We start from the raw sequence: 22,302 nt of genomic DNA on the forward strand, positions 1-22,302 counted from the left end.
TGCACACATATCTCTCTCTCCTCATCTCTATCACTTCCTCCTCTCTCCCTCTCTCTCTCTTTCTCCCCACTCTGATTATGCTATTATAGGACAAACAAGCAGGGATAGGGACAATGTCTGACACACACACACACACTCCATTGTCTTGATAATAATGAGCTGATACAATGTTATTGTAGCAGAGGTGGTTCGGTCGCATCCTCTGTGAAAACTACTAACCCAGTCAGGGAGGAGAGATAGAAGGAGAGATTGGAGGAGAAGAGAGGAGAGGAGGAGAAAGAGACAGAGGAGAAGAGAGAGGGGAGGAGATAGAGACAGAGGAGGAGATAGAGAGACAGAGGAGGAGAAGAGAGGAGGAGAGAGAGAGACAGGAGGAGAAGAGAGGAGGAGAGAGAGACAGAGGAGGAGAATAGAGGAGGAGAGAGACAGAAGAGGAGAAGAGAGGTCTCTCCTCCCCAGTCTTGATGGGAAGAAAGATAATACCCTTTGCTTGCTGTAATGAGTTGTGCTTCCTGTTGCGGCGGCCATCTTGGAGCAATTAGGAGGCCTGTGGGTGATGGAAGAGAGAGAGAGTGAGGTGGAGAGCAAGGCGGCAAAAACACTTAGGCCTCTTTTAAATCCCCCCATGCTTCCTCTCATCCCCTGATCTGTCTGTTAATCATATTGACCCCCCCCCACACACACACACACACCACAAACATACACACCACATACATACACATACCACATGGACACATACACCACATGCACACACACGCACACAGAGCACATACACACACAGCACATACACACCAAAGACATACACACACACAACACATACATACAGTACACACATACCACATATATACACACCACATACACACACACACACACTCATCTATAAATATGTAAAGAGTGATTTAGACAGAGCGAGAGAGAGAGACGTAATGGAGAAAGGTTTTCAGCAAGGTAAATGTTACCCTCATTGGGTAGAATAAACAAGACAGGACAGAGAGAGAGAAAGAGAGAGAGAGAGAAAAAGAGAGAGACAGAAAAAGAGAGAGACAGAGTGACAGTGAGAGAGAGGGATAAGCGAGAGAGATGGATGGAGGGGTGTGTGTGCAGTGGAAATGTGAGAGCTGTGATGGATGGTTTAGCTTGCCGGTTAGCTGATTAACCCTTCACACACCGCATCCTTTAAAGGTGCTAGGCATACTGTACCATTTTGGTTGTTTCTTCAGAATTATGTCCAGCAAATGAACCAGGTTAAATCTGCAAGGTTGGTAATGTGAACAGACAGTGTTCAGACAGCGCAGAGACTGGCCAGGAAAACTCAACATGCAATATCATCACCGAAAACAACACTATGCAGTAAGGAAGTACTTTGACACACATTCACCCACCCTGCAGATTAAACCTGGTTCATTTGCTAATATAGATATGAAGGGGCAATTAAAATCTTACATCTAGCACGTGTAAAGGTCAGGATGTTTGCTATTTAATGCTCTTGCTCAGCTAGTCTTGTATGGCAGATGCATGACTGCAGATGTTTTCATGTTGAATATCATCAGGAGAACCAGAAGCGTTTGTTGTTGGTCCGAACAGAAACGGTCCACTCTTCGGTGAAAGTAGAGTGGTCGATGCGTGTGAGGAGAGGAAGGATATCAAGTTTACAACCACTCTCCCCAGCTTCCGTGCCTTCTGTGTGTGTGTGTGTGTGTGTGTGTGTGTGTGTGTGTGTGTGTGCGTCTCATCGATGTTTCTGTGAGCTGGTTAAATCTTTCAAGCAGAGGAGTCCTGATGCCCATGCCCCCATGCACACAGACACACATGCGCACACACACACACACACACACCCGCTCTCCAAGGAGCCCGCTGGGGGATGAGCAGGATCCATTTGCCACCGGGGCGCACTAATTAGCAGCTAGGGTTTCTGGGTAGCTGTGTGTGTGTGTGTGTGTGTGTGTGTGTATGTGTGTGTGTGTGTGAGAGAGAGTAGTTTAGAGTGAGGGGGTGAGGCAAGAGGAGGTTTTGGGGGGAGGAAGTAGAATATGTCATCATCCTTGTGCGTGTCTCATTGGAACGCACAGTAAATAGTTTATACTCTCCACTCCTCCCCTCTCCTCCCCCCTCCTCTCTTCCCCTCCCCTCTTCTCCTCTGTCCACTCCTGGACTGAGCTGCCAGTGTGTCCACCTCTCCCTCCCGACCTGGTTACTGATGGCTGTCCAGATCGCTGGCGACTCCCAGCAGAGCAGGCAACCCAGTCGCACTCAGACCCAATAGGAGTGACTGACCCATACAGTAATTGGAAGGCACAAAATGGCGCACGGGGCGGATTGGAGGGCCGCTTGTTTGATTGCTCCTTCATCTGTTTATGCAAATAGATACGGCCGCCAGCCGTAAGTTTACTGGCTCTGAGGCAATCAGAACTGGATGCTGCGCCCACACACACACAGACTCACACACACAGGGTAGACACAAATCTGACCCCAATAAGGCAGTGGCACCCCTGTCCGCGCAATTACCCATAAATCCTTGCAGCACGGCGGGCAGGTATTGATGTTGGGGAACGCCGACCAGCGACAGATTAAACATTTATGGTCGATGGCACCGAGGACGAGACGGTATACCCAGAATGCAGCTGAGGTAGTATGTGTGTGTGATGGGGGGGAGGCGTGTGTGTGTGTGTGTGTGTGTGTGTGTGTGTGTGTGTGTGTGTGTGTGAGAGAGAAACAGACACGTGGCACGCAGACACATACATGCTCTAGGGAGACACTGACTGTGTGACTGGGCTCTGTTGGTCTGTCAGAGGAGGGCTCTGGTGGTGTATATCTAGTATAGCCAGCTTTACTGTGGGAAAGAGAGTGTGGTCTCCACTCCCGCATCCATCTTGATTATGTCCACTAATGTTTTGGTAGGATGTCCTCGCGACTTGTGTCCGCGCCATGGAGATGGCTCCCAAAACACCAGCTTGCTGGCCGGAAGCTCACGGTGTCTGTAGCAGTGCCCAGCCAGCCTCATTCTCCTTGCTTCCCACTCACCCTTGGCCTCTCTCCGTACGGATATTCAGTATTGATGTGCCTTATGTATGACTCATGTCCAGTGCTGCACTTACAGTAGCATTTTGGTGTATCATCTGTCCAGCGACCGCTGCAGGGAGTGGCTCTGGGTCCAGCACTCGCAGCCATACAGGAGAACGGCCTCCACAGTGGCGTCGAAGTGGAGCTTAGTTTCACGGGGGAGGTTGGATTTCCACACGTTGCTCATGCCGTTCAGAGCTCAGCCTTACTAGTAGTCTGGTCGACCCCAAGGATTGCCAGCTTTACTGGGGGACAGAGAGAGGACATGAAGTCTGGTCCGACAGTCCCTGTCTCAAACTTCGACCATAGTAGAGACATATCATATTCATTATAAATGTATGTTTAGGAAACTATTGTACATGAAATACTAAAGATTTGTACATCAGGGTCAATAAAGGAATGGAATGAATGAGAGGAAGACTAGGTCTGGTTCATCAGCCAGTGTTTAGGAACAGGAGATTGTGATTTAAGGAGAGAGACAGGGAAAAAATAACAAGATAAACTGTTAAAATGGAATGCTGGATTTTAACTGTTTAAAAAGGTCAAGTGGAACGTTTAACAAGCAATTAACGGTGTGGAAATGTCGAGGTCGGAATCGGTGGTGATAAAATAAATAGGCTTAAATAATTCACTGAGATAACTGGGAAGAAACGGCACCTGTCATCATGCTGAGCCAGTCGTGAGGCTAATGTCGAGCTCTGGTCCAATCAGGGTCCTTTTTGCATACCCACCCACTACTGCATTATGGGTAATGAGTCACTGTCTCACTGGTGGACCGTAACCAGCGAGGTCGGATGAGGTCGGGCCTGTGTCATTGCAGATCTAGGATCAGCTTGTATTTCTCACGTCAGGACCTTCACCAGTAGAGGGAAAAGGCTCCAGCTGATCTCAGACTAATCTGTCTGGTTCTACAGGGTTCAGATACAAAGGACGAGATTAGATGCAGCTTTAGAGCGTCCGTCTCTTCGTGGGACTTTCCACGTTTGGACCTTTTTGCATTCCAAATAAGGCAGTTTAGAGAAACTCACGATGTAATTTAACTGCTGACAACGGCCGTGGCTCTCGGATCGGAACCTGAGAGAGAGAGAGAGAGAGAAGGCAGAGAGAAAGATCCAGTTAAGATCATAGTCACGACCTGCTGATTCCTATTCAAGACACACATACACACCTCTACAATAACACACTCACACAGACACACACAAGCTATACAGAGTCATCATTGTGAGAAATCCTCTGTGAGGAGAACCCCCATCTCTCCGTCTCTCCGTCTCTCCCTTAATCCCTCTCTCCACGTCCCCGTAGATGTGCCGCCATCCTGGAGAGTGTCTCCAGACCTCCACATGAGATGAATTAAAACTGTCACACTCATGCAGACGCACCTTGCATGAACAATTTATTATTGAGCGAGCGGCGGTGACAGTCTCATGCACACACACACACACACATACAGAGACGTGCACATACACACAACAAAGACATAGACGCACACACAAATACACAGGCACGCACACCCACACGTGCAGAGACATGCACATTACATTACAGTCATTTAGCAGACACTTATATCCAAAGGGATTTAAAATAAGGGCATTTGACGTAGGTAGTCAAAAGAACTACTACTCACCAGAAGTCGTAAGTGCATCTCCTTCCTAAACAAGCATCTAAGAACATAGCCAGTGTTAAATTTAAAGTGCGAGAACAAGTGAATACAAATACAATAAGTGCTTAGAGGAAGGGTCAGGGTCGTACTTCTTGAAGAGGTGAGTTTCCAGTCTGCGGCAGAACATGGCCAGCGACTCTGCTGTCCTGACGTCAGTGGGGAGTTGGTTCAGGACAGAGAAGAGCTGTGACCGGGTCAGTCGGCTGCTGGGACCTCGGAGTGACCGGGCGTGATCCTCTGGGCGTGGCTCCCTGTAGCAGCTCGCATCGCATCCAGTTTAGGCAATGAAAGGATCAGCTCCCTCCTACCTCCAGGCCACGGTCAAGCCCTACACCTCCTCCCAACCGCTACACCCTGCTATCTCGGGGCGATTCGCTGCCCTGTCACTCTTTTTCTGTCCTGGCCCCCACATCAAAACTCACCTCTTCAAAAAGTACTATTATTACCATGATTATTACTCGGATAAGAACTTTTTAGATACAGCTGTTTCTGCAACTCAAAAGAAGTGTGATGAGCTAATACATCATCATCACACGTTTTGGCGTTACAGAAACAGCTGTATCTATCAAGTCTCTAGTGTATCTATCAAGCTCAACTGTATCAATCAAGTTCCGCTGTATTTCTCAAGTCTCTACTGTATCTATCATGACTCTATCTATCAAGTCTACAACCAGAGACATAAGTCAAGGAAAATAAAAAGAAGGAAATGTCAGATAGGTTATACTGTACAGTACATGTGGCTCGTACCAGGAAAACCCTTAGGCACAACTGTAAAGTGACAGGTGCGTAGGAGAATGCATGTGGCTCGTAACAGTACACGGCAGATGCTTTGGTTCCCAGTGTAGCAGGAGTTCCAGATAGAATTCATGACTTTCTTCTTTATATGTTCCTTGAGACTTGTAGGAGTGTCGGCTTCAGATCATGAGGACGTTTCCTTGATTATTGACTTTGGCTTGTAGGAAACCCTGGTGCAATCCCTGCCAGGTCTACAGTATTGAGACTGCATACAGCAGGAACACACACACACTGCCTGTTTTGAAGTTTGACTGCGTGAAACATTAATTGGGCAGGGAACTTCTCCTACCACTGAAAACTACAGACATCAATACATTTGGTTGCTAGCGAACAGCAACAAACGAACAGCATCTTAAATCTTTGGGAGCGTCCATTTCTAATTAATGAATGTTTACATAGTACTGTAGTAAAAAAAAAAAAATGTATAGACTATGGATATGTGGATGCAGCGAAGTCAAAGGTAGGCTTTGTGTGTGTGTGTGTGTGTGTGTGTGTGTGTGTGTGTGCACGTGTGTGTGTATGTGTATGCATCTGTTTTTTTATGTATGTGTTTGTTCTGTCGTGTGTTTGTGTATGCGTGCATGTGTGCGCACACTTTTGTAATTTTGTGTATGTGTGCATCTATTTGTTTATGTACAGTATGTGCGTGTTTTGTTTTGAGAGAGAGTGTGTGTGTGTGTGTGGGGGGGGGGGGGAGGGGGGTACTGTATACAGTGTGACCTGTTCTGTCTCTCTCTCTCTCTACCCACAATAATGTGCTTCTCCCTCTGGTTGGCACAATTCAATCACACACAGAGAGAGATTTAATGTCTTGCCACCCCTCGCTGACCTACACACACATGCACACACACACACGCGCGCACACACACACACAGCACTCATACATAGATGCACTCAGGGGTAAAGGGGGGAGAGTGAGTAGAGAGGGGGGTGTAGAGAGAGAAAGAAAGTGATTTAGAGGGATGAGAAATATGGAAGTAGAGAGAAAAGGGAAGTATGGGGAGAGAAAGGCCCAATCCCAATACTCCCCCTTAGCCCTAGCCCCTAGTTTTGGAGTGCCCTCGACTGGGTAGTTGCCCTTCAGAGCGGAGCCACAAGGGATAGGGGTTGAAATCTTTACCTAAGAAATGGGACACCACTCGCTACGTCTTCAATCTGAATTTTATGAGTTGTCTGATTTTCTGTTGAGTCCCTGGGATGTTACAGTATGATTACTGTTATTATAGTGACAAATCTGACCAAATTTCAGGACAGAACAAGACAGATTGATCAATTGTACAGCCAAGAAGAATGTTTACACATCGACTTCTAACGTTAGTACTGCCCATAGAAATGCACTGATATCAGATGAGCAGGGAAGTGCAGAAGAAATGCTACTCGATTATTTTTCGGACTTCATGAACGGGACACTCAAAATAGTTGTTTACACATAGTTCAATTGATTTGATTAGATTAGATTCAACATTGCACCGTAGCCTACTGGAACATCACACTGCTGTTAAGTTAGGCTAACAATGAAATGCAGTTGACATCGTGAATAGTGATATTTTTCTGAAATGCTTGTCATTACAATCCAGTCACATGTTCCTTTGCATCTACTTTAAACTAAGCTATTCCACTGATTTTACCATTTTTTTATGTTTATTTACGAAGATATTGGTCTTCTTTCCCATGGTTTTTCACGCCACTGGCAGCTATGTTTCATATCACTGCCTCGGTCCTCAAAGCATTGTGTCAGTTTTCATCTACCCCTCGGTCTCAAGTCAGCATCTGAAAACCCTAGTTTTGGAGGGCTGTTTGAACGTCCACTAGTCCTCGATATGCCCCCTAGCCCTAGAAGCTAAAAGGAATGGGACACACTACCCTACGCATGGACGTGCAAAATGTAGGGCCTAGGGCTAGGGGGGGTATTGGGATTGGGCCAAAGATGTATAGAGGGGTGATGGTGGATGTAGAGAGAGAGGGATGATGGAGTTTGAAAGAGAGTGATGATGGAGGTAGAGAGAGAGAGATAATGGAGTTACAAAGAGAGAGATGATGGAAGTAGAGAGGGGGGGTGATGGAGGTAGAGAGAGAGGGATAAGGGAGTTAGAGAGAGGGATGATGGAGGTAGAGAGAGGGGATGATGGAGGTAGAGAGGGTTGGCCCGTCACTCCGAGGCCCCTGCAGTCGATCAACACAGTCACGGCTCTTCTCTGTCCTCGCGTCACAGTGGTGGAATGAACCACCCACTGACGTCAGGACAGCAAAGTCGCTGCCCATCTTTCGCCGCAGGCTCAAAACACACCTCTTTAAGAAGTACTACCATGATTCTCCCTCTTAAGCACTTATTGTATTTATATTTTGCTACTCTTCCACTTTGGCTCTAGCACTAGATTATGCTCTTAGTCACATGTTTATAAAGGAGATGCATTTGTGAGTTCTGGTGAGTAGTAGTACACTGACTACTACTAATGCAGTTATTGTAAGTCGCTTTGGATAAAAGTGTCTGTTAAATGACTGTAATGTAATGCGTGGGTGAAAACATTGTCTCAGATTCCTGTTAAAAACCCTCCTTATGTGTGTGTGTGTGTTTACCTCATATCCCAAAATGCAAAAACATTCATTTTCCACTGTTGCATATGATGTATAAACGTCATTACTACTTGGGTAAGAACCTTCTAGATATAGCTGTTTCTGCAACCCAAAAGAAGTGTGATGAGCTAATACATCATCATCACACGTTTTAGCGTTTCAGAAACAGCTGTACAGTATCTATCTAGTCTCTGCTGTATCTATCAAGTTCAGCTTTAGCTATCAAGTCTCTACTACCAGAGACATAAGTCAAGGAAAATAAAAAGAAGGAAATGTCAGATATGTTATACTGTACAGTACATGTGGCTCGTACCAGGAAAACCCTTAGGCACAACTGTAAAGTGACAGGTGCGTAGGACAATGCATGTGGCTCGTAACAGTACACGGCAGATGCTTTGGTTCCCAGTGTAGCAGGAGTTCCAGATAGAATTCATGACTTTCTTCTTTATATGTTCCTTGAGACTTGTAGGAGCTTCAGATCATGAGGACGTTCCCTTGATGATTGACTTTGGCTTGTAGGAAATCCTGGTTCAATCAATGCTACAGTAGGTCAATGTAGACTGCACACAGCAGGAACACACACACACACACTGCCTGTTTTGAAGTTTGACTGCATGAAACATTAATTTGGCAGGGAACTTAATGACTTTTCCTACAACTGAAAACTACAGACATCAGTGCATTTGATTGCTAGCGAACAGCATCTTAAATCTTTGGGAGCGTCCAGGTCATACGTTTGTTATCGAGTGGATTGATCTGACAGGAAGTGATGGATGAGGATGGATGACATTAGCTGTTTGTTGATTTCTGATTTCTGAATGTTTACATGGTACTATAGTAAAAAAAAAAAACATGGATATGTGGATGCAGAGATTAGCCAAAAGTAGGCTTTGTGTGAGTGTGTGTACATATTTTTGTCATTTTGTGTGTGTGTGTGCATATATTTGTTTATGTACAGTATGTGTGTGTGCGCGTGTGTAGGGGGGGGGGGGGTTGGGCTGTGTGTGACCGGTTCTCTCTCTCTCTCTACCCTCACAATAATGTGCTTCTCCCTCTGGCTGGCACAATTCAATCACACACAGAGAGATGTGTATTTATGTTCCCAAGGTCCTACATTCCCAGGGTTCTATGTTCTGTGTTCCCAACAGGGTCCTATGTTCCCCAGTTAAATATTCTGTTAGCACTCATTAAGTAAACTTTTTAAAAGGTTTTATGTCGTCAGGGACTCATTTTCCCAGTCGTCCGAGTTGTTGGAGCAGTGCCATGAAGTAGACCTGTGGGTGATAATTGATCACTACTCTCTATCTGTGTGTAAAAGCAGCAGTGAAGCGCCAGGTCAGGGAAGGTTCTGGTGGAGAGGACCGTACCGACACCCTGGTGGATGGAGCCCCAATAAACAACTACAACAGGACCATAACGCAAGGTTTATCAGGTCATGCTAGCTTATGTTAGCGTATTGTAGCTTATGTTAGCCTAGTATGCTAGCGTATTGTAGCTTATGTAAGCCTATGTTAGCATTGTAGCTTATGTGACCCTATGTTGTATTATAGTAGCAAGACTAGGCAACTTTATTTGTACAGCACATTTCATACACTAGGTCAATTCAAAGTGCTTTACAGAGTAACAAAATTACAATGAAGGTAAAAGATTTACAATTAAAAATCCTTAAAAAGAAACATTAAGTGCAAAAGTACAGATAAAAATACAAAGCATAAAAGCCTTAGAAGTAAAGTAATTTGGCTAAAGGCTATTTAAAAATTCAGATCAAAAGCTGTTACAGGGTGGGGTAGGCAATGCAAAATAGGAAAGTTTTTAGCTTTGATTGAAAAGTGGTCAGGGTCGGGGCTTGTTTGATATAATCGGGAAAGTTATTCCAGGTCTGTGTAGCATGATAATACATGTGTAAACGTGGTCCTATTTCCTAGTTTTCATCAGGGCCCTAGCAGCGGCGTTCTGAATGAGTTGCTTTTTTTTTTTTTTTTTTTTATTAAGCCCTGTGAACAGACTATTGTTGCAGTAATCGAATCAACTAGCATATGTTAGCATATGTTGGCATATGTTAGCTTGTGCTATCCCGTGTTAGCCTACGTTAGCCCACCTTGACCTTTGCTAGGTGTATGAGTAACTCACTAAGGCCTCAGCAAAACAACAGCATGCTCACACAACACCACGTACACCACATACATCTCTCCTCAGAGAGAGCTAGTATCCATCCAGGCAGCTTAGCAAACATAGCTTTGACCATCCTTGGTCTGGTCTGGTCTTCTTTCTCTATCTCTCTCTCTCTATATCTCTCTCTCACTACGCCCCCCTCTCTCAGATCTGACTCATCAGGACCACGCCCCCACACCCGGCAGACTGAACAGATTGGTGGTATGACAGAGCACGATGACAGAGCACAGACAGACCACCAACCACCCACCAGAACCCCATCCTCTCTCCTGTCCTGACTAGTCTTTACTTGTGTCTCCCCTCCTCCCTCCTTCTCTCTCTAGATCAGAGACTAGCTACCTCTGATCTAAACTCCTCCTTCTCTCTCTAGATCAGAGACTAGCTACCTCTGATCTAAACTCCTCCTTCTCTCTCTAGATCAGAGACTATTGAAGAATATAGGTAAAAGTCTGCAGAGTCTTAAAGTCAATGTTGCTGATTTTGTGTTTTGGTGCTCATGTGAACGGTCTGGAATGTTCAGTGGAAAGGGATAGAAGGAGACAGCTGGGTTGGGGCCGTGGGTCAAGAGGTCACCTTGGGGCGCCAGAGCAGGGCCCTCTCCTCTCCGGGGTGTCCGATGCGTCTCCCCAGGGGATGCCATACAAGTTATGTGCCATACCAGTTCTGTGTCAACAACCCGTAGGATTGAGACTTCAGGTTGTGACTGACAGGCCAGTGGTGAACCGTAGCGCCCCTCCGGGGAGCCAATCTGGCTTCACTAGGCCTTAAGAGAAGAGGAGGGGTGGAGCAAGAGAGTACTATTTAATGTCTTGATTGAACCTTGAGACTTTGATTGTGAATGCGGTAGACTCTCTGTGCCTGTGGCGGCCCAGCCCCGATTAGACCAAGCGGGGGAGTAGGGAAGAAGAGTCAGGCCTGATCTTCTGCCCACAGCTCCAGCCAGCCGAGAGACAGGGAGAGACAGGGACTGTTACATGTGAGTTTAAGTTCTGTCCAATAAATCATTGTTTGCCGCTTCCAATCCCGTGTTGGGGTGATTTCATCAATAATTATCACCACAAGAAGGCTATTAACATCGTGGTCCATATTAGATTTGCTGCAACTCTTATCAAGGCTTACGAAAAAATACACAACGCAGAGCAACAGAAGAAGAGGAACGCCAAAAGCCAACACTAGCTACCTCTGATCTAAACTCCTCCTTCTCTCTCTAGATCAGAGACTAGCTACTAGCTACCTGGGAACACACATACACACACACTCCCACACACATACACACACACGTACACACACACACACACACACTAGGCTCTGACTTTGGCCTGATCCTCTGGGTGTGGCTCCCTGTAGCAGCTCGCATCGCATTCAGTTTAAAACTCTGGTACTAGCCTACAGGGCAATGAAAGGATCAGCTCCCTCCTACCTCCAGGCCACGGTCAAGCCCTACACCCCCTCCCAACCGCTACACTCTGCTACCTCGGGGCGATTCGCTACACTGTCACTCTTTTTCTGTCCTGGCCCCCACATCAAAACTCACCTCAAAAAGTACTATTATTACCATGATTATTACTCGGATAAGAACTTTTTAGATACAGCTGTTTCTGCAACTCAAAAGAAGTGTGATGAGCTAATACATCATCATCACACGTTTTGGCATTACAGAAACAGCTGTATCTATCAAGTCTCTAGTGTATCTATCAAGCTCAGCTGTATCAATCAAGTTCAGCTGTATCTCTCAAGTCTCTACTGTATCTATCATGACTCTATCTGTCAAGTCTACGGATCATTTCTAAGGAAATGTCAGATATGTTATACTGTACAGTACATGTGGCTCGTACCAGGAAAACCCTTAGGCACAACTGTAAAGTGACAGGTGCGTAGGAGAATGCATGTGGCTCGTAACAGTACACGGCAGATGCTTTGGTTCCCAGTGTAGCAGGAGTTCCAGATAGAATTAATGACTTTCTTCTTTATATGTTCCTTGAGACTTGTAGGAGCTTCAGATCATGAGGACGTTCCCTTGATGATTGACTTTGGCTTGTAGGAAACCCTGGTGCAATCCCTGCCAGATCCATGTAGACTGCATACAGCAGGAACACATACACACACACTGCCTGCTTTGAATTTTGTGAATAATGTGTGAAACATTAATTGGGCAGGTAACTAAAAGCACTGTGAACAGACAATTGTTGCAGTAATCTAATCAACTAGCATATGTTAGCATATGTTGCCGTATGTTAGCTTGTGCTATCCCGTGTTAGCCTACGTTAGCTCACCTTGACCTATGCTAGGTGTATGAGTAACTCACTAAGGCCTCAGCAAAACAACAGCATGCTCACACAACACCACGTACACCACATACATCTCTCCTCAGAGAGAGCTAGTATCCATCCAGGCAGCTTAGCAAATATAGCTTTGACCATCCTTGGTCTGGTCTGGTCTTCTCTCTCTCTATCTCTCTCTCTATCTATCTCTCTCTATCTATCTCTCTCTCACTACCCCCCCCCCCTTCCCTCTCAGATCTGACTCATCAGGACCACGCCCCCACACCCGGCAGACTGAACAGATTGGTGGTAGGCGACCGCGCCTCTTGGCCCGATGACAGAGCACAGACAGACCACCAACCACCCACCAGAACCTGTCCTGACTAGTCTTTCCTTGTGTCTCCCCTCCTCCCTCCTTCTCTCTCTAGATCAAAGACTAACTACCTCTGATCTAAACTCCTCCTTCTCTCTCTAGATCAGAGACTAACTACCTCTGATCTAAACTCCTCCTTCTCTTTCTAGATCAGAGACTAACTAACTCTGATCTAAACTCCTCCTTCTCTCTCTAGATCAGAGACTAGCTACCTCTGATCTAAACTCCTTTTCCATCTCCTGCTTTTCTCCTAGTCTCCAGTGGGTTTATACCCAATGCTCACACACATACAGTATAATAACACAATTCAAACATGGAATATGTACTTTTATATTACTGCTGCCACAGCGCACACACAAAGCACACACACACAAAAAGCACACACACACATCCATCCACAGATATCACACACACACACACACACACACACAAACACATACACACACAAACACAACAAACTACTTTTATTTGTCATACAGTGGATTTTTCACAGCACACAGTGATGAGGCAACCACACACACTGTATGTAGGCTACTGCACATCAAATCACTCCCCGCTCCAGCCTCCCACCATGCAAGACTATATTTGGTTTCAATTTCTTGAGCGAGGGAAGACTCGTCATCGTTCTCTCTCGTCCCTCCATCTCTCCATTGAAAGACTCAAAGACCCTCTTCTGTAACACAGGCCTTAATAATTCACACTCGGTATCTCTGCCGGGAGGCTCCCCCCCTCCCCTCCTCCGCCCCCTTCCCCTCTCCTCTCCCTTCTCTGTGCTGGAATGGTAATTTAACCTAGACAAAGTTCCTCTCATCATTTGAGAATCTCTCTCTCTCTCTCTCTCTCTCTCTCTCTCTCTCTCTCTCATTAGGCCTGTTACTCTGTCGTGTGTGAAGTATCCTCCAGTCATCCTTTAGTAGGGAGAAGGGATCTAGGCCCTGTGAACAGAGGAGAGACAAGGAGAAACTGTTCAATTTCAATTTCACAAGGAGAGAATGTGACAGAGAGAGAGAGAGAAGGAGGGAGCACGGGTTCCATGTCTGAGCAGTTGGTGTTTCCCTGGTCCTGTTGGTGTGGTAACTCTATAGTGTTCTGTCTAGGCTGTGGCCTTCTCCAGCCACCGAGCTGCCTGCTTGTATTTCCCCTATGCCTCGTCTCCCACCTGTCTGTTGTGATTAACGATGAATCCGGCCGAGCCGTTTTCCTCGTCTCCTAGCTTCCTCCTCCGCCACGTCGTATCCTAGATCATGTCCCCCTCCTCTCCTCATTCATCTGTCTGTCGTGAATCTAACCCAGTCCTGCTGGCCGGGATTAATCAGGGAGAGAGGCGTCGGCCTGAGGTCCAGCCATCCAATCAGGAGTGTTTAATAGGATGCAGATAGATTGGCCCGTCGCCTCTCTTCTCCTCCTCCGATCATCCATACATCAGCAGCGAGTGTCAGGTCTCAGACAAAGCTCCTCACGGAGGGGGGGCGATTGCCGAACCACTCCTGCGTCAATAGGCCTCGTCCTCCTCTGTCCTTGTCCCTCTATTCTCGTTCCTCTCTTCCCTGTGTTCCCTCCTTTCTCTTTCTCTCTCTTCCCCCTGCTGTGGTCCTCCCTCCCTCCCTCCCCCGGCCTCTCTTTTCCTCCCTCCTCTCCTCCCCTCTGTGTTCCCTCCGTCAGGGTGTGTCAGCTTCCCCCTCCTTCTCACTCTCGCAAAACAACCAGTCTTTCCTTTCAAGGGCATTGTCTGTTACTGTAGCTGCCTCTCCCTCTCTCTCTCTCTCTCTCTCTCTCTCTTTCCCTCCCTATCTCTCTCTGTCTCTCCCTCTCTCTCTATCTCTCTCTCTCTCTTTCCCTCCCTATCTCTGTCTCTCTCTCTCTCTCTTTCCCTCCCTATCTCTCTGTCTATCCCTCTCTCTCTCTCTCTTTCCCTCCCTATCTCTCTCTCTCTCTCTGTCTGTCTCTCTCCCACCCCCTCCCTGTCTGTCTCTCCCTATCTCCATATTTCTCTCTCTGTCTCTCTCTGTATCTCTTTCTCTCTCTTTTGCTCTCTCTTTCCCTATCTCTGTCTCTTTCTCTCCGTCTCTCTCTGTGGATGAAACCCTACACTCGCTCTGGTGACCCATCTCCATCTCTCCCTCCATCCTCTGAGACTGAATATTGTAATCAATGCTTTCTCCTGCCGACCTCAACAACAGGATCTGCCAAGCAGCCCTGACCAACCCTTGGTTTGGGTTTAAACACCAGTCTGTCATCTAGTTTGATACCTTGTAAGACTAATGTGTGTTTGGGTGTATGTATAGATGTGTGTAGGCGTGTGTGGGTGCGTGTGTGTGTGTATGTGTGTGGAGAGAGAGAGAGAGAGATTCCGCAGAAGATGAGTTCTTCCGCTCACCTCTTCACCTCCCTTGCCTTACATGTTTACAAGCAACCTACATACAAGACCACACCGCTGTGATGCGTGATCTTAGCGCGTCGAGATGCAAACAATTCTATCGCGGTTAGGCTCTAAGCGGGGATGAAGGATGCTTCAGATAGGGGCTATTTCTGCTCTCTCTCACACATACACACACACACACAGGCGCGCTCACACACAGGCACACACACACACAGACACACACACAGGCACACAAAGGCGCGCTCACACACACAAACGCGCACACACATACACACACACACACAGGCGCACACACAAACACACACATGTATGTACAAGTCTCGCAGGCCCTGTTTGAGTGGTTTGGTAGGAGAATGCAAATTGGATGGGAAGAAATCGCAGTTCCGCCCAAAACACCACAGAGAGAAGAGAGCATGAGGAAAAGGAGAGAGAGAAAGAGGCAAGGGATAGAGAGAGAGAGAGGAAATGCAAGGATAAAAACAAAGACTAATAGTCAAGTAAATGGAAATATATGCTAATTGTGATGTGCCCTTAAAGCGAGGTTGTTTCTTCTTTTTCAAGCTAAGCAGAGACGCCTCCCACAGTGGCTGAGACATGAAGGGAGCGTCTGCCGCAGAATATCACATACAAACTTGATGGAAATAGTCTGGAGGGAAGACACGCTTGACACTTCCGTTATGTGAGGAAGGTGTGGAATGTTCCGGCAATTAGAGGGGACAGGGTTGCGTGTGTGCTGGCGTGGAGTGGACTCCCCACCGTGCAGGAACAGCCTCTGAGTGCTCCTCACAACTCAGCTTGACCGCCCTTTGGGAATCCTAGGCTTGAGTAGATTTGTGTGTGTGTGTGTGTGTGTGTGTGTGTGTGTGTGTGTGTGTGTGTGTACATTACATTAGAGAGAGAGGGAGGGGAGGGAGAAAGAGAAAGAGGGACAGAGAAAGGGAGAATAGCAGTGTGTGGTAGTGGTTATAATGGCAGTTCTCATACAGAGATTCAGATACAGTAGTTGGCCTGCTGTACCTACATTCTAGTACTATGATGCAAAACATGACACTGTGCAGTGAGCTTGCATATGAGGTGTGCTCCTGTGTGTACTGGAAGGTAGCTGAATGGAGAGCCAGTGTGTGTACCTCTCCATCCCCCTGTCTGTCTCTCTCCCTCTTCACCTCTCTACCTCCCTGCTCCTCTTCTCTCTCTCTCTCTCTCTCTCTCTCTCTCTCTCTCTCTCTCTCCGCTAACTGGAGCCAGCAGGCCAGTAAGCTGCAGACGGCTACAATAAAAAACAATTGTTGTTTGTGTTAGTATTGCTGTTTTGCTCCAGTCTGGTAAATTATTAAACACCTGTGTGCACGTGTGTGTGTTGTGTGTGTGCGTGTGTGGAAATGTCAGCTCCTCGCTCCACTCCCACAAACAGACAGAGGGATAGAGGTGTGTGTGTGTGTGTGGGGGGGGGGGGGGGGGGGCCTGAGCCAGGCCTCCGATGGTGTCCATCGCGTCAGACGCGCCTCTGAGGTTCTCTCCCCGTCTCTGGATGATTACCTCCGCCCCAGCGACAGCGCAGGGCAAGAGGTTATGTTTTCGGTGACATGCGTGTGTGTGTTTGTTAGCAGGTTTGTTAACGATTTTTACGAAACTTGGTGGAACGGTGTAGCATGGTCAAACTTAGAATCCATTAAATTTTGGAGCGGATCCGAAACACGGGTCAGGTCCACGGGCCGCCCAAACACAGCCGAACTGCCCATTCACTTCCATTCATTTTTTGGACTAAGATTACGCAAAAACTACCAAACCGTGGGCCACCGTAGAACTCATTGAATTGTGGAACAGATCCGAATCACGGGCCAGAATGAAAATGAAACTCAGAATGAAGCCAGCTCCCTGTGTGGGGGTGCTAGAGACATGGGGTTTGGACTGGGGTGTGCGGGGGGAGAGCCCAGAGTGCACCGCATTGCTCCCCGCTGGCTGTGACCCGAGGGGGGCGCCACAGAGCCAGACAAATAAAGCCACCCATTCACCTCCAGACATTATTTGAACTAGTTTTACACAAAATGAAAACAGCTACCTGTGTGAGGGTGCTAGAGACACAGGGTCTAGACCCATTCACCTCCAGTCATTTTTACCTCCGTCCCAGAATCATGAGACCCCAGTATACGCTCCGGATGGCAATTCACCTCCATTCATTTTTTGGACTAGGATTACACAAAAACTACCAGACTGATTTTCATGAAACTCGGTGGAGGGGTGTAGCATGGGCCAATTTAGAACCCATTCAATTTTGGCGTGCCACGAAATGCCTTCAGGGGCGGAGGTCTGTGCTCTCTGAGCACCATTTCTAATTTTGATTTGGATCTCAGACCCTGATGATGCCTGGTGGATGTGGGGCTCATTCGGCAGGCGACTGCTCCTACGACATCACTACACACTGACTACTACCGGGGTGCTACATAGAGCAATGGAAGAAAAGGTTCCCTATAGAACCCTGCACTTCCAAACACAGTCCTTTTCAGCTCAACTGGGTGCTGATTGGAACACTAAAGGGTTCTTTCTGACCTGAAAATAATTCTATATGGAGACATTTTTCTGACAGCTCATAAAGTTGGAGATTGCTCTAAATTGTATCCTTGTTTTTAGGGTAGAGTATTAGATATGGCTAGACATTGAGACTCAGAAAGAGAGCTGGGTCACAGCTGTGGTATTAGTTTAGAACTATGTTACAGGGTTTTTTGTCACTTTCCACAGAGAAGCCCTGTCATCACCACTGCCTATTATCAACTCTTCTATATCTGGCATTTTATCTCTCACTCTCTCTCTATTATGCTAATCCATTTCTCCCTCCCTCCATCTCTCCCACCCTGCATCTCTCCCTCCCTCCCCCCTCCCTCCCTCTCTGTGTGTTAATTGATTTCTCCTTTCCTGGTGTTCCCCTGTCTAACGAGAATGTCAGTCACAGACCAATTATCTCTGTCTGCACCCCAACAGTCCAGATTATTCTTGCTGACCTGCCAGTCAACCTCGCACATAAACACGCACACACACACACATACTTTCATACACTCTTTCACAAAATTCACATACTGTACACACATACTCACACACATTCTCTTACATACTCTCTCTCTCTCTCACACACACACACACACACACACACTCATTCACACACACACACACACACACTCACGCCACTTCATAGAGGCCATCTTCCCAGGGGGAGGAGGAGGAGTGGGGGGGGGACGGTGTCTGGGGAATTGAGCGTGCCCTTTCCTAGTGAGGAGACGCAGGCAGGAAGACATCAACCTTCCCCAGCCCCTCCTGACCCAACCAACACTGTTCTGCCCCCCCCCCCCCCCCACACACACACACACACACACACTGCTCTCTGTACCGATGTGAAAAGATGGAAAATGTTAATCTATCCTACTGTCGGAGTGAGAGAGACAGAGACGATGGAGAGATGAAAAGACGGGGATCGGCGATCGTTTATGGCCCTCGAGTGCTTCTGATTAAACGTCTCTGTTCCTCTTCCTCTCCTCTCCTCTCCTCTTCTCCTCCACTATCCTCTGCTCTCCTCTTCTCCTCCACTATCCTCTGCTCTCTCATCTCATCCAATTTCCTCTCCCTCTCCTCTGCTCTTCTCCTGTTTAGTCCTCTCCTTTCTTCTACAGCACACACACGCACACACACACACACACACACACAGCTCAAGACTATTTTTATATTCTGCCAGAAAGAGACAGGGTCGCTTGTAACCGCTGAACTATAATATCATTGAGGACTACTACTCTAAACACCTTACTGTATGCCTACCGTACACTAGAAGACTTAGAAAATACTAAAGTCCGACACCCTCTCACATCTAAAGACCATGTGTCGAGTTTTTAGTCACAGACTATAAGACTGGGATCTTGAAGGGTCGCTGATTTCAAGACTACAACTAGATTTCTTTGAAAACACTTCCCATCCTGCACATTTGTTGAACTGTTCAAGATTCTGTTTATTCGTCACATGTAATGTACAGTCACAGTGAAATGTTGCTGCCGACTCCAAGGTTATGCTACAGATTACTGTAACTCTAATACTCAATCACAAATTTACAATTTACAAAAAAAAACTCCTATCCTCTCCTAGGAGACATTCATTCTACAGTCATTTAGCTAACGCTTTTATCCAAAGTGACATTATTGACAGTACAATAATGGATACATGCTATAAAGAGCAGCATAATTCTTGCCAAATCTGTATTTATTCAACGTGTATTCGTATAAAGCTATAACTGCACAATAGGACACAATAGTACGAAATGTAAGAGTAACTTGCAGTGCAAATACCAATGCCACCTGTTTTCAAATCTTTTGAAAACACACATCCCAAAAATAAAAGAAAGAAATAAACAGCATAGGCAGCCACACATGCTGTAACATACTGTAAACCAAGTGCTTGTCGAGTCCTGTAATGGTACAAGATCAAATAAGGGAAACACCAGTCCTGTAATGGTACTAGATTATTTTCCTGTTGTGATACACTTTAAGAAAAAGAAAATATTTAATCAGATGCAAGATTACAAATCAATTTCTGTTATTAATTCCATATGGTTATCCTCGACATTATATTATTCTAAGGTACTGACATACTGACATTAGATATATTTACAATTGTTTCTGTGGAACACAAGTATAGCTCACAGTGGATGGGAGTAGTAGTTCTGCAGTGGAGGCACCGTTAATTGACGTTAACTAACGTTAATTGCCTACATTCTTTGCCTAACCCTAACCAGTAGATTGATAACATTTACTGGTAAACAGGAGATTCAGTCAACTCAACACCAGCCGCTGAGAACTCAGTGTCCAGTTTAGATAAAATTGCATTAATAGCCCAACAAAGGGGTTACACCAGTACAGTAGCTAACATTAGCTTCCAAGTTGCCCAGTTCGGGACGGTGGTTGGTTAGCTAGCTAGCATACTCACTGTGCACTTTTATTCCTTCTCCACTCTATCGTGGTTCAAATGGGTGGACGCGTCAAAGAGGCTCTCTTGTTCACTCCACAACTCCACCAGTTTCTCCTTTTCCACGGTCCAAGAGAACCGAGAATGTTCACCTTCTTGTACCCCGCAATGTGTACTAGTTACCTGGTCTGCTGCTTCCTGTTTGGTGCTGGAGAGAGCCCACCTATTGGCTGTTGAAAATGTTGACATTGAACTTCACTATTTGCATGAGACAAGACTAAAAACCTCTGATAATATTAAACATGTTTGATTTTATTGGAACGTCGAGATGAGAAAAAGGCTGAGTTACGACAGCTCAGACAGCCACCTCACACCGAACGATGAAGATGACGGGAGCGCGCTGTGACTCTAGCAGAACTCTCAGGATTTTATTCTGACACTGGAAATTTGTCTGCGACAGTGAAATGGGCTTAGAAGTCGGCTGATGTAAGACCACCATTAGTGGTACTTCTCTCTCTTCCCTTCCTCCTCTCTCCTCCCTCCCTCTTCTCTTCCTCCCTCCATCCTCCCCCTCTCTCCTCCCTCTTTCTCTGTCCTTCCCTTCTGTGTGTGTGTGTCTCTCTCTCTCTTTATAATCCAGTGCTATTATAATATTCCATATCAGACCTACCCATGTCCTGGTTTCTCCCTGGGAATAAACATGACAGGGAGACATGACACGCGCACACACACACACACACACTGCTCAGATCGGCAGACTCTGATCCACAGTACTAACCTCCTCCCCTCCCTCTCTCGGTGCAGGACCCGGAGGCAGAGCCACTGCTACAGGATTGTGTATCGTCACATGGAGCGAACTCTGACCCAGGAAGAGGTCCGCATGGTCCACAAGGCCATAGAGCAGGCCATAGAGCAGGAGCTGGGGGTGCAAGGGAGGTACTGATACACACACACACACACACACACCTACAGTACATTACAATTACACAGATACACACGTGCGCACCCCCTTCCCTGCGCATACACGCACATGCCCACACACACACACACACACACACTCTCAGGATCCGGGTGCAGGACTTAGTCTGTGATGAGTCAGGACTTAGTCTGGAGCCACCGTACGGACCGCACACCACCACCACCAACCGGAGGACCTGAAGCAGCGGACAGAGAGGGACGCGCTCGTTTTGAAGCGCGGAACGGCCCCGCGGGGGTGTCACGGGGGACCCGAGTCTCCTCTTCTTATCTCCTCAGCTCTTGCCTCCCCTCCTCTCTTCTCCTCTCCTCTCTCTTTCTCACCTCCTCTCGTCTCAGTCTCTCTCTTCTCGTCGCAGTCAACATTTCTGTTTTCCTAAAATGGTGTGTTGGTCAATGTGAGCAGCAAATGTGCTATATGAGTGCAATCATAATATACCATCAGCCTGCCTGCTATTCTGCTGTACGTGTTTCTATTAGCTTCTATTTCTGATCTATTTGACGTCTTAGCCCAGGCCGGGGGGGGGGGGGGTATACTTGATGCACTATGTGGCCCTGTGTATTTACTAACAGGTTTCAAATAAAGTGTGATATTTGGTTAAAGCATGGTAGTGTGTGTGTGTGTGTGTGTGTGTGTGTGTGTGTGTGTGTGTGTGTTACCCTGGAGAGGGTAACACACAGCAGCAGTAGCAGTAGTAATGACACGTCCTCCTGCCCTCGTCAGGTAATGATGCTATTTACATTAGTGATCATACCATCCCCAGATCCTACCATCCCCAGACCTATGTCTCCTGTTGTTCTAGCTGGGAAGCTGGTGAGTGTGTCTATGTGCGCGTGCATGTGTGTGTATGTGCGCGCGCATGTGTGTGTCGGGGGGTGGTGGGATTGTGTGTGTGTATGTGTGTGCGCATGTCTGCAGAGAGTGCATATGAATACCAGATGAGGCTATTTGTGATGCTTGTTTATGTGGATCTGCTGGAGGAATCTTCATTAACAAGTCATTAAGACATCTCACCACTTCTGCCATGTGTGTGTACGTGCGTGTGTGTGTGTGTGTGTGTAGTGTACGTGCGTGTGCTGGTTGTCTGCTGGTCTGTCTATTGTACACTTTCCT

General features: G+C 46.8%; 1 protein-coding gene across 1 annotated transcript in view; it reads left to right on the plus strand.

Moving 5' to 3' along the window:
• Positions 1-21,689, plus strand: part of fars2 (phenylalanyl-tRNA synthetase 2, mitochondrial) — a 122,715-nt gene extending 101,026 nt beyond the window's left edge. The window contains exon 8 of the mRNA XM_084453115.1: positions 21,018-21,689. Coding sequence (XP_084309241.1) covers positions 21,018-21,156 — 139 coding nt within the window. The 3' untranslated portion in view covers positions 21,157-21,689. The remainder of the gene's footprint in view (positions 1-21,017) is intronic.
• Positions 21,690-22,302: the final 613 nt, after the last annotated feature.

The sequence above is a fragment of the Borostomias antarcticus genome (genome assembly GCF_949987555.1).
Source record: "Borostomias antarcticus genome assembly, chromosome: 2".
NCBI lineage: Eukaryota > Metazoa > Chordata > Actinopteri > Stomiiformes > Stomiidae > Borostomias > Borostomias antarcticus.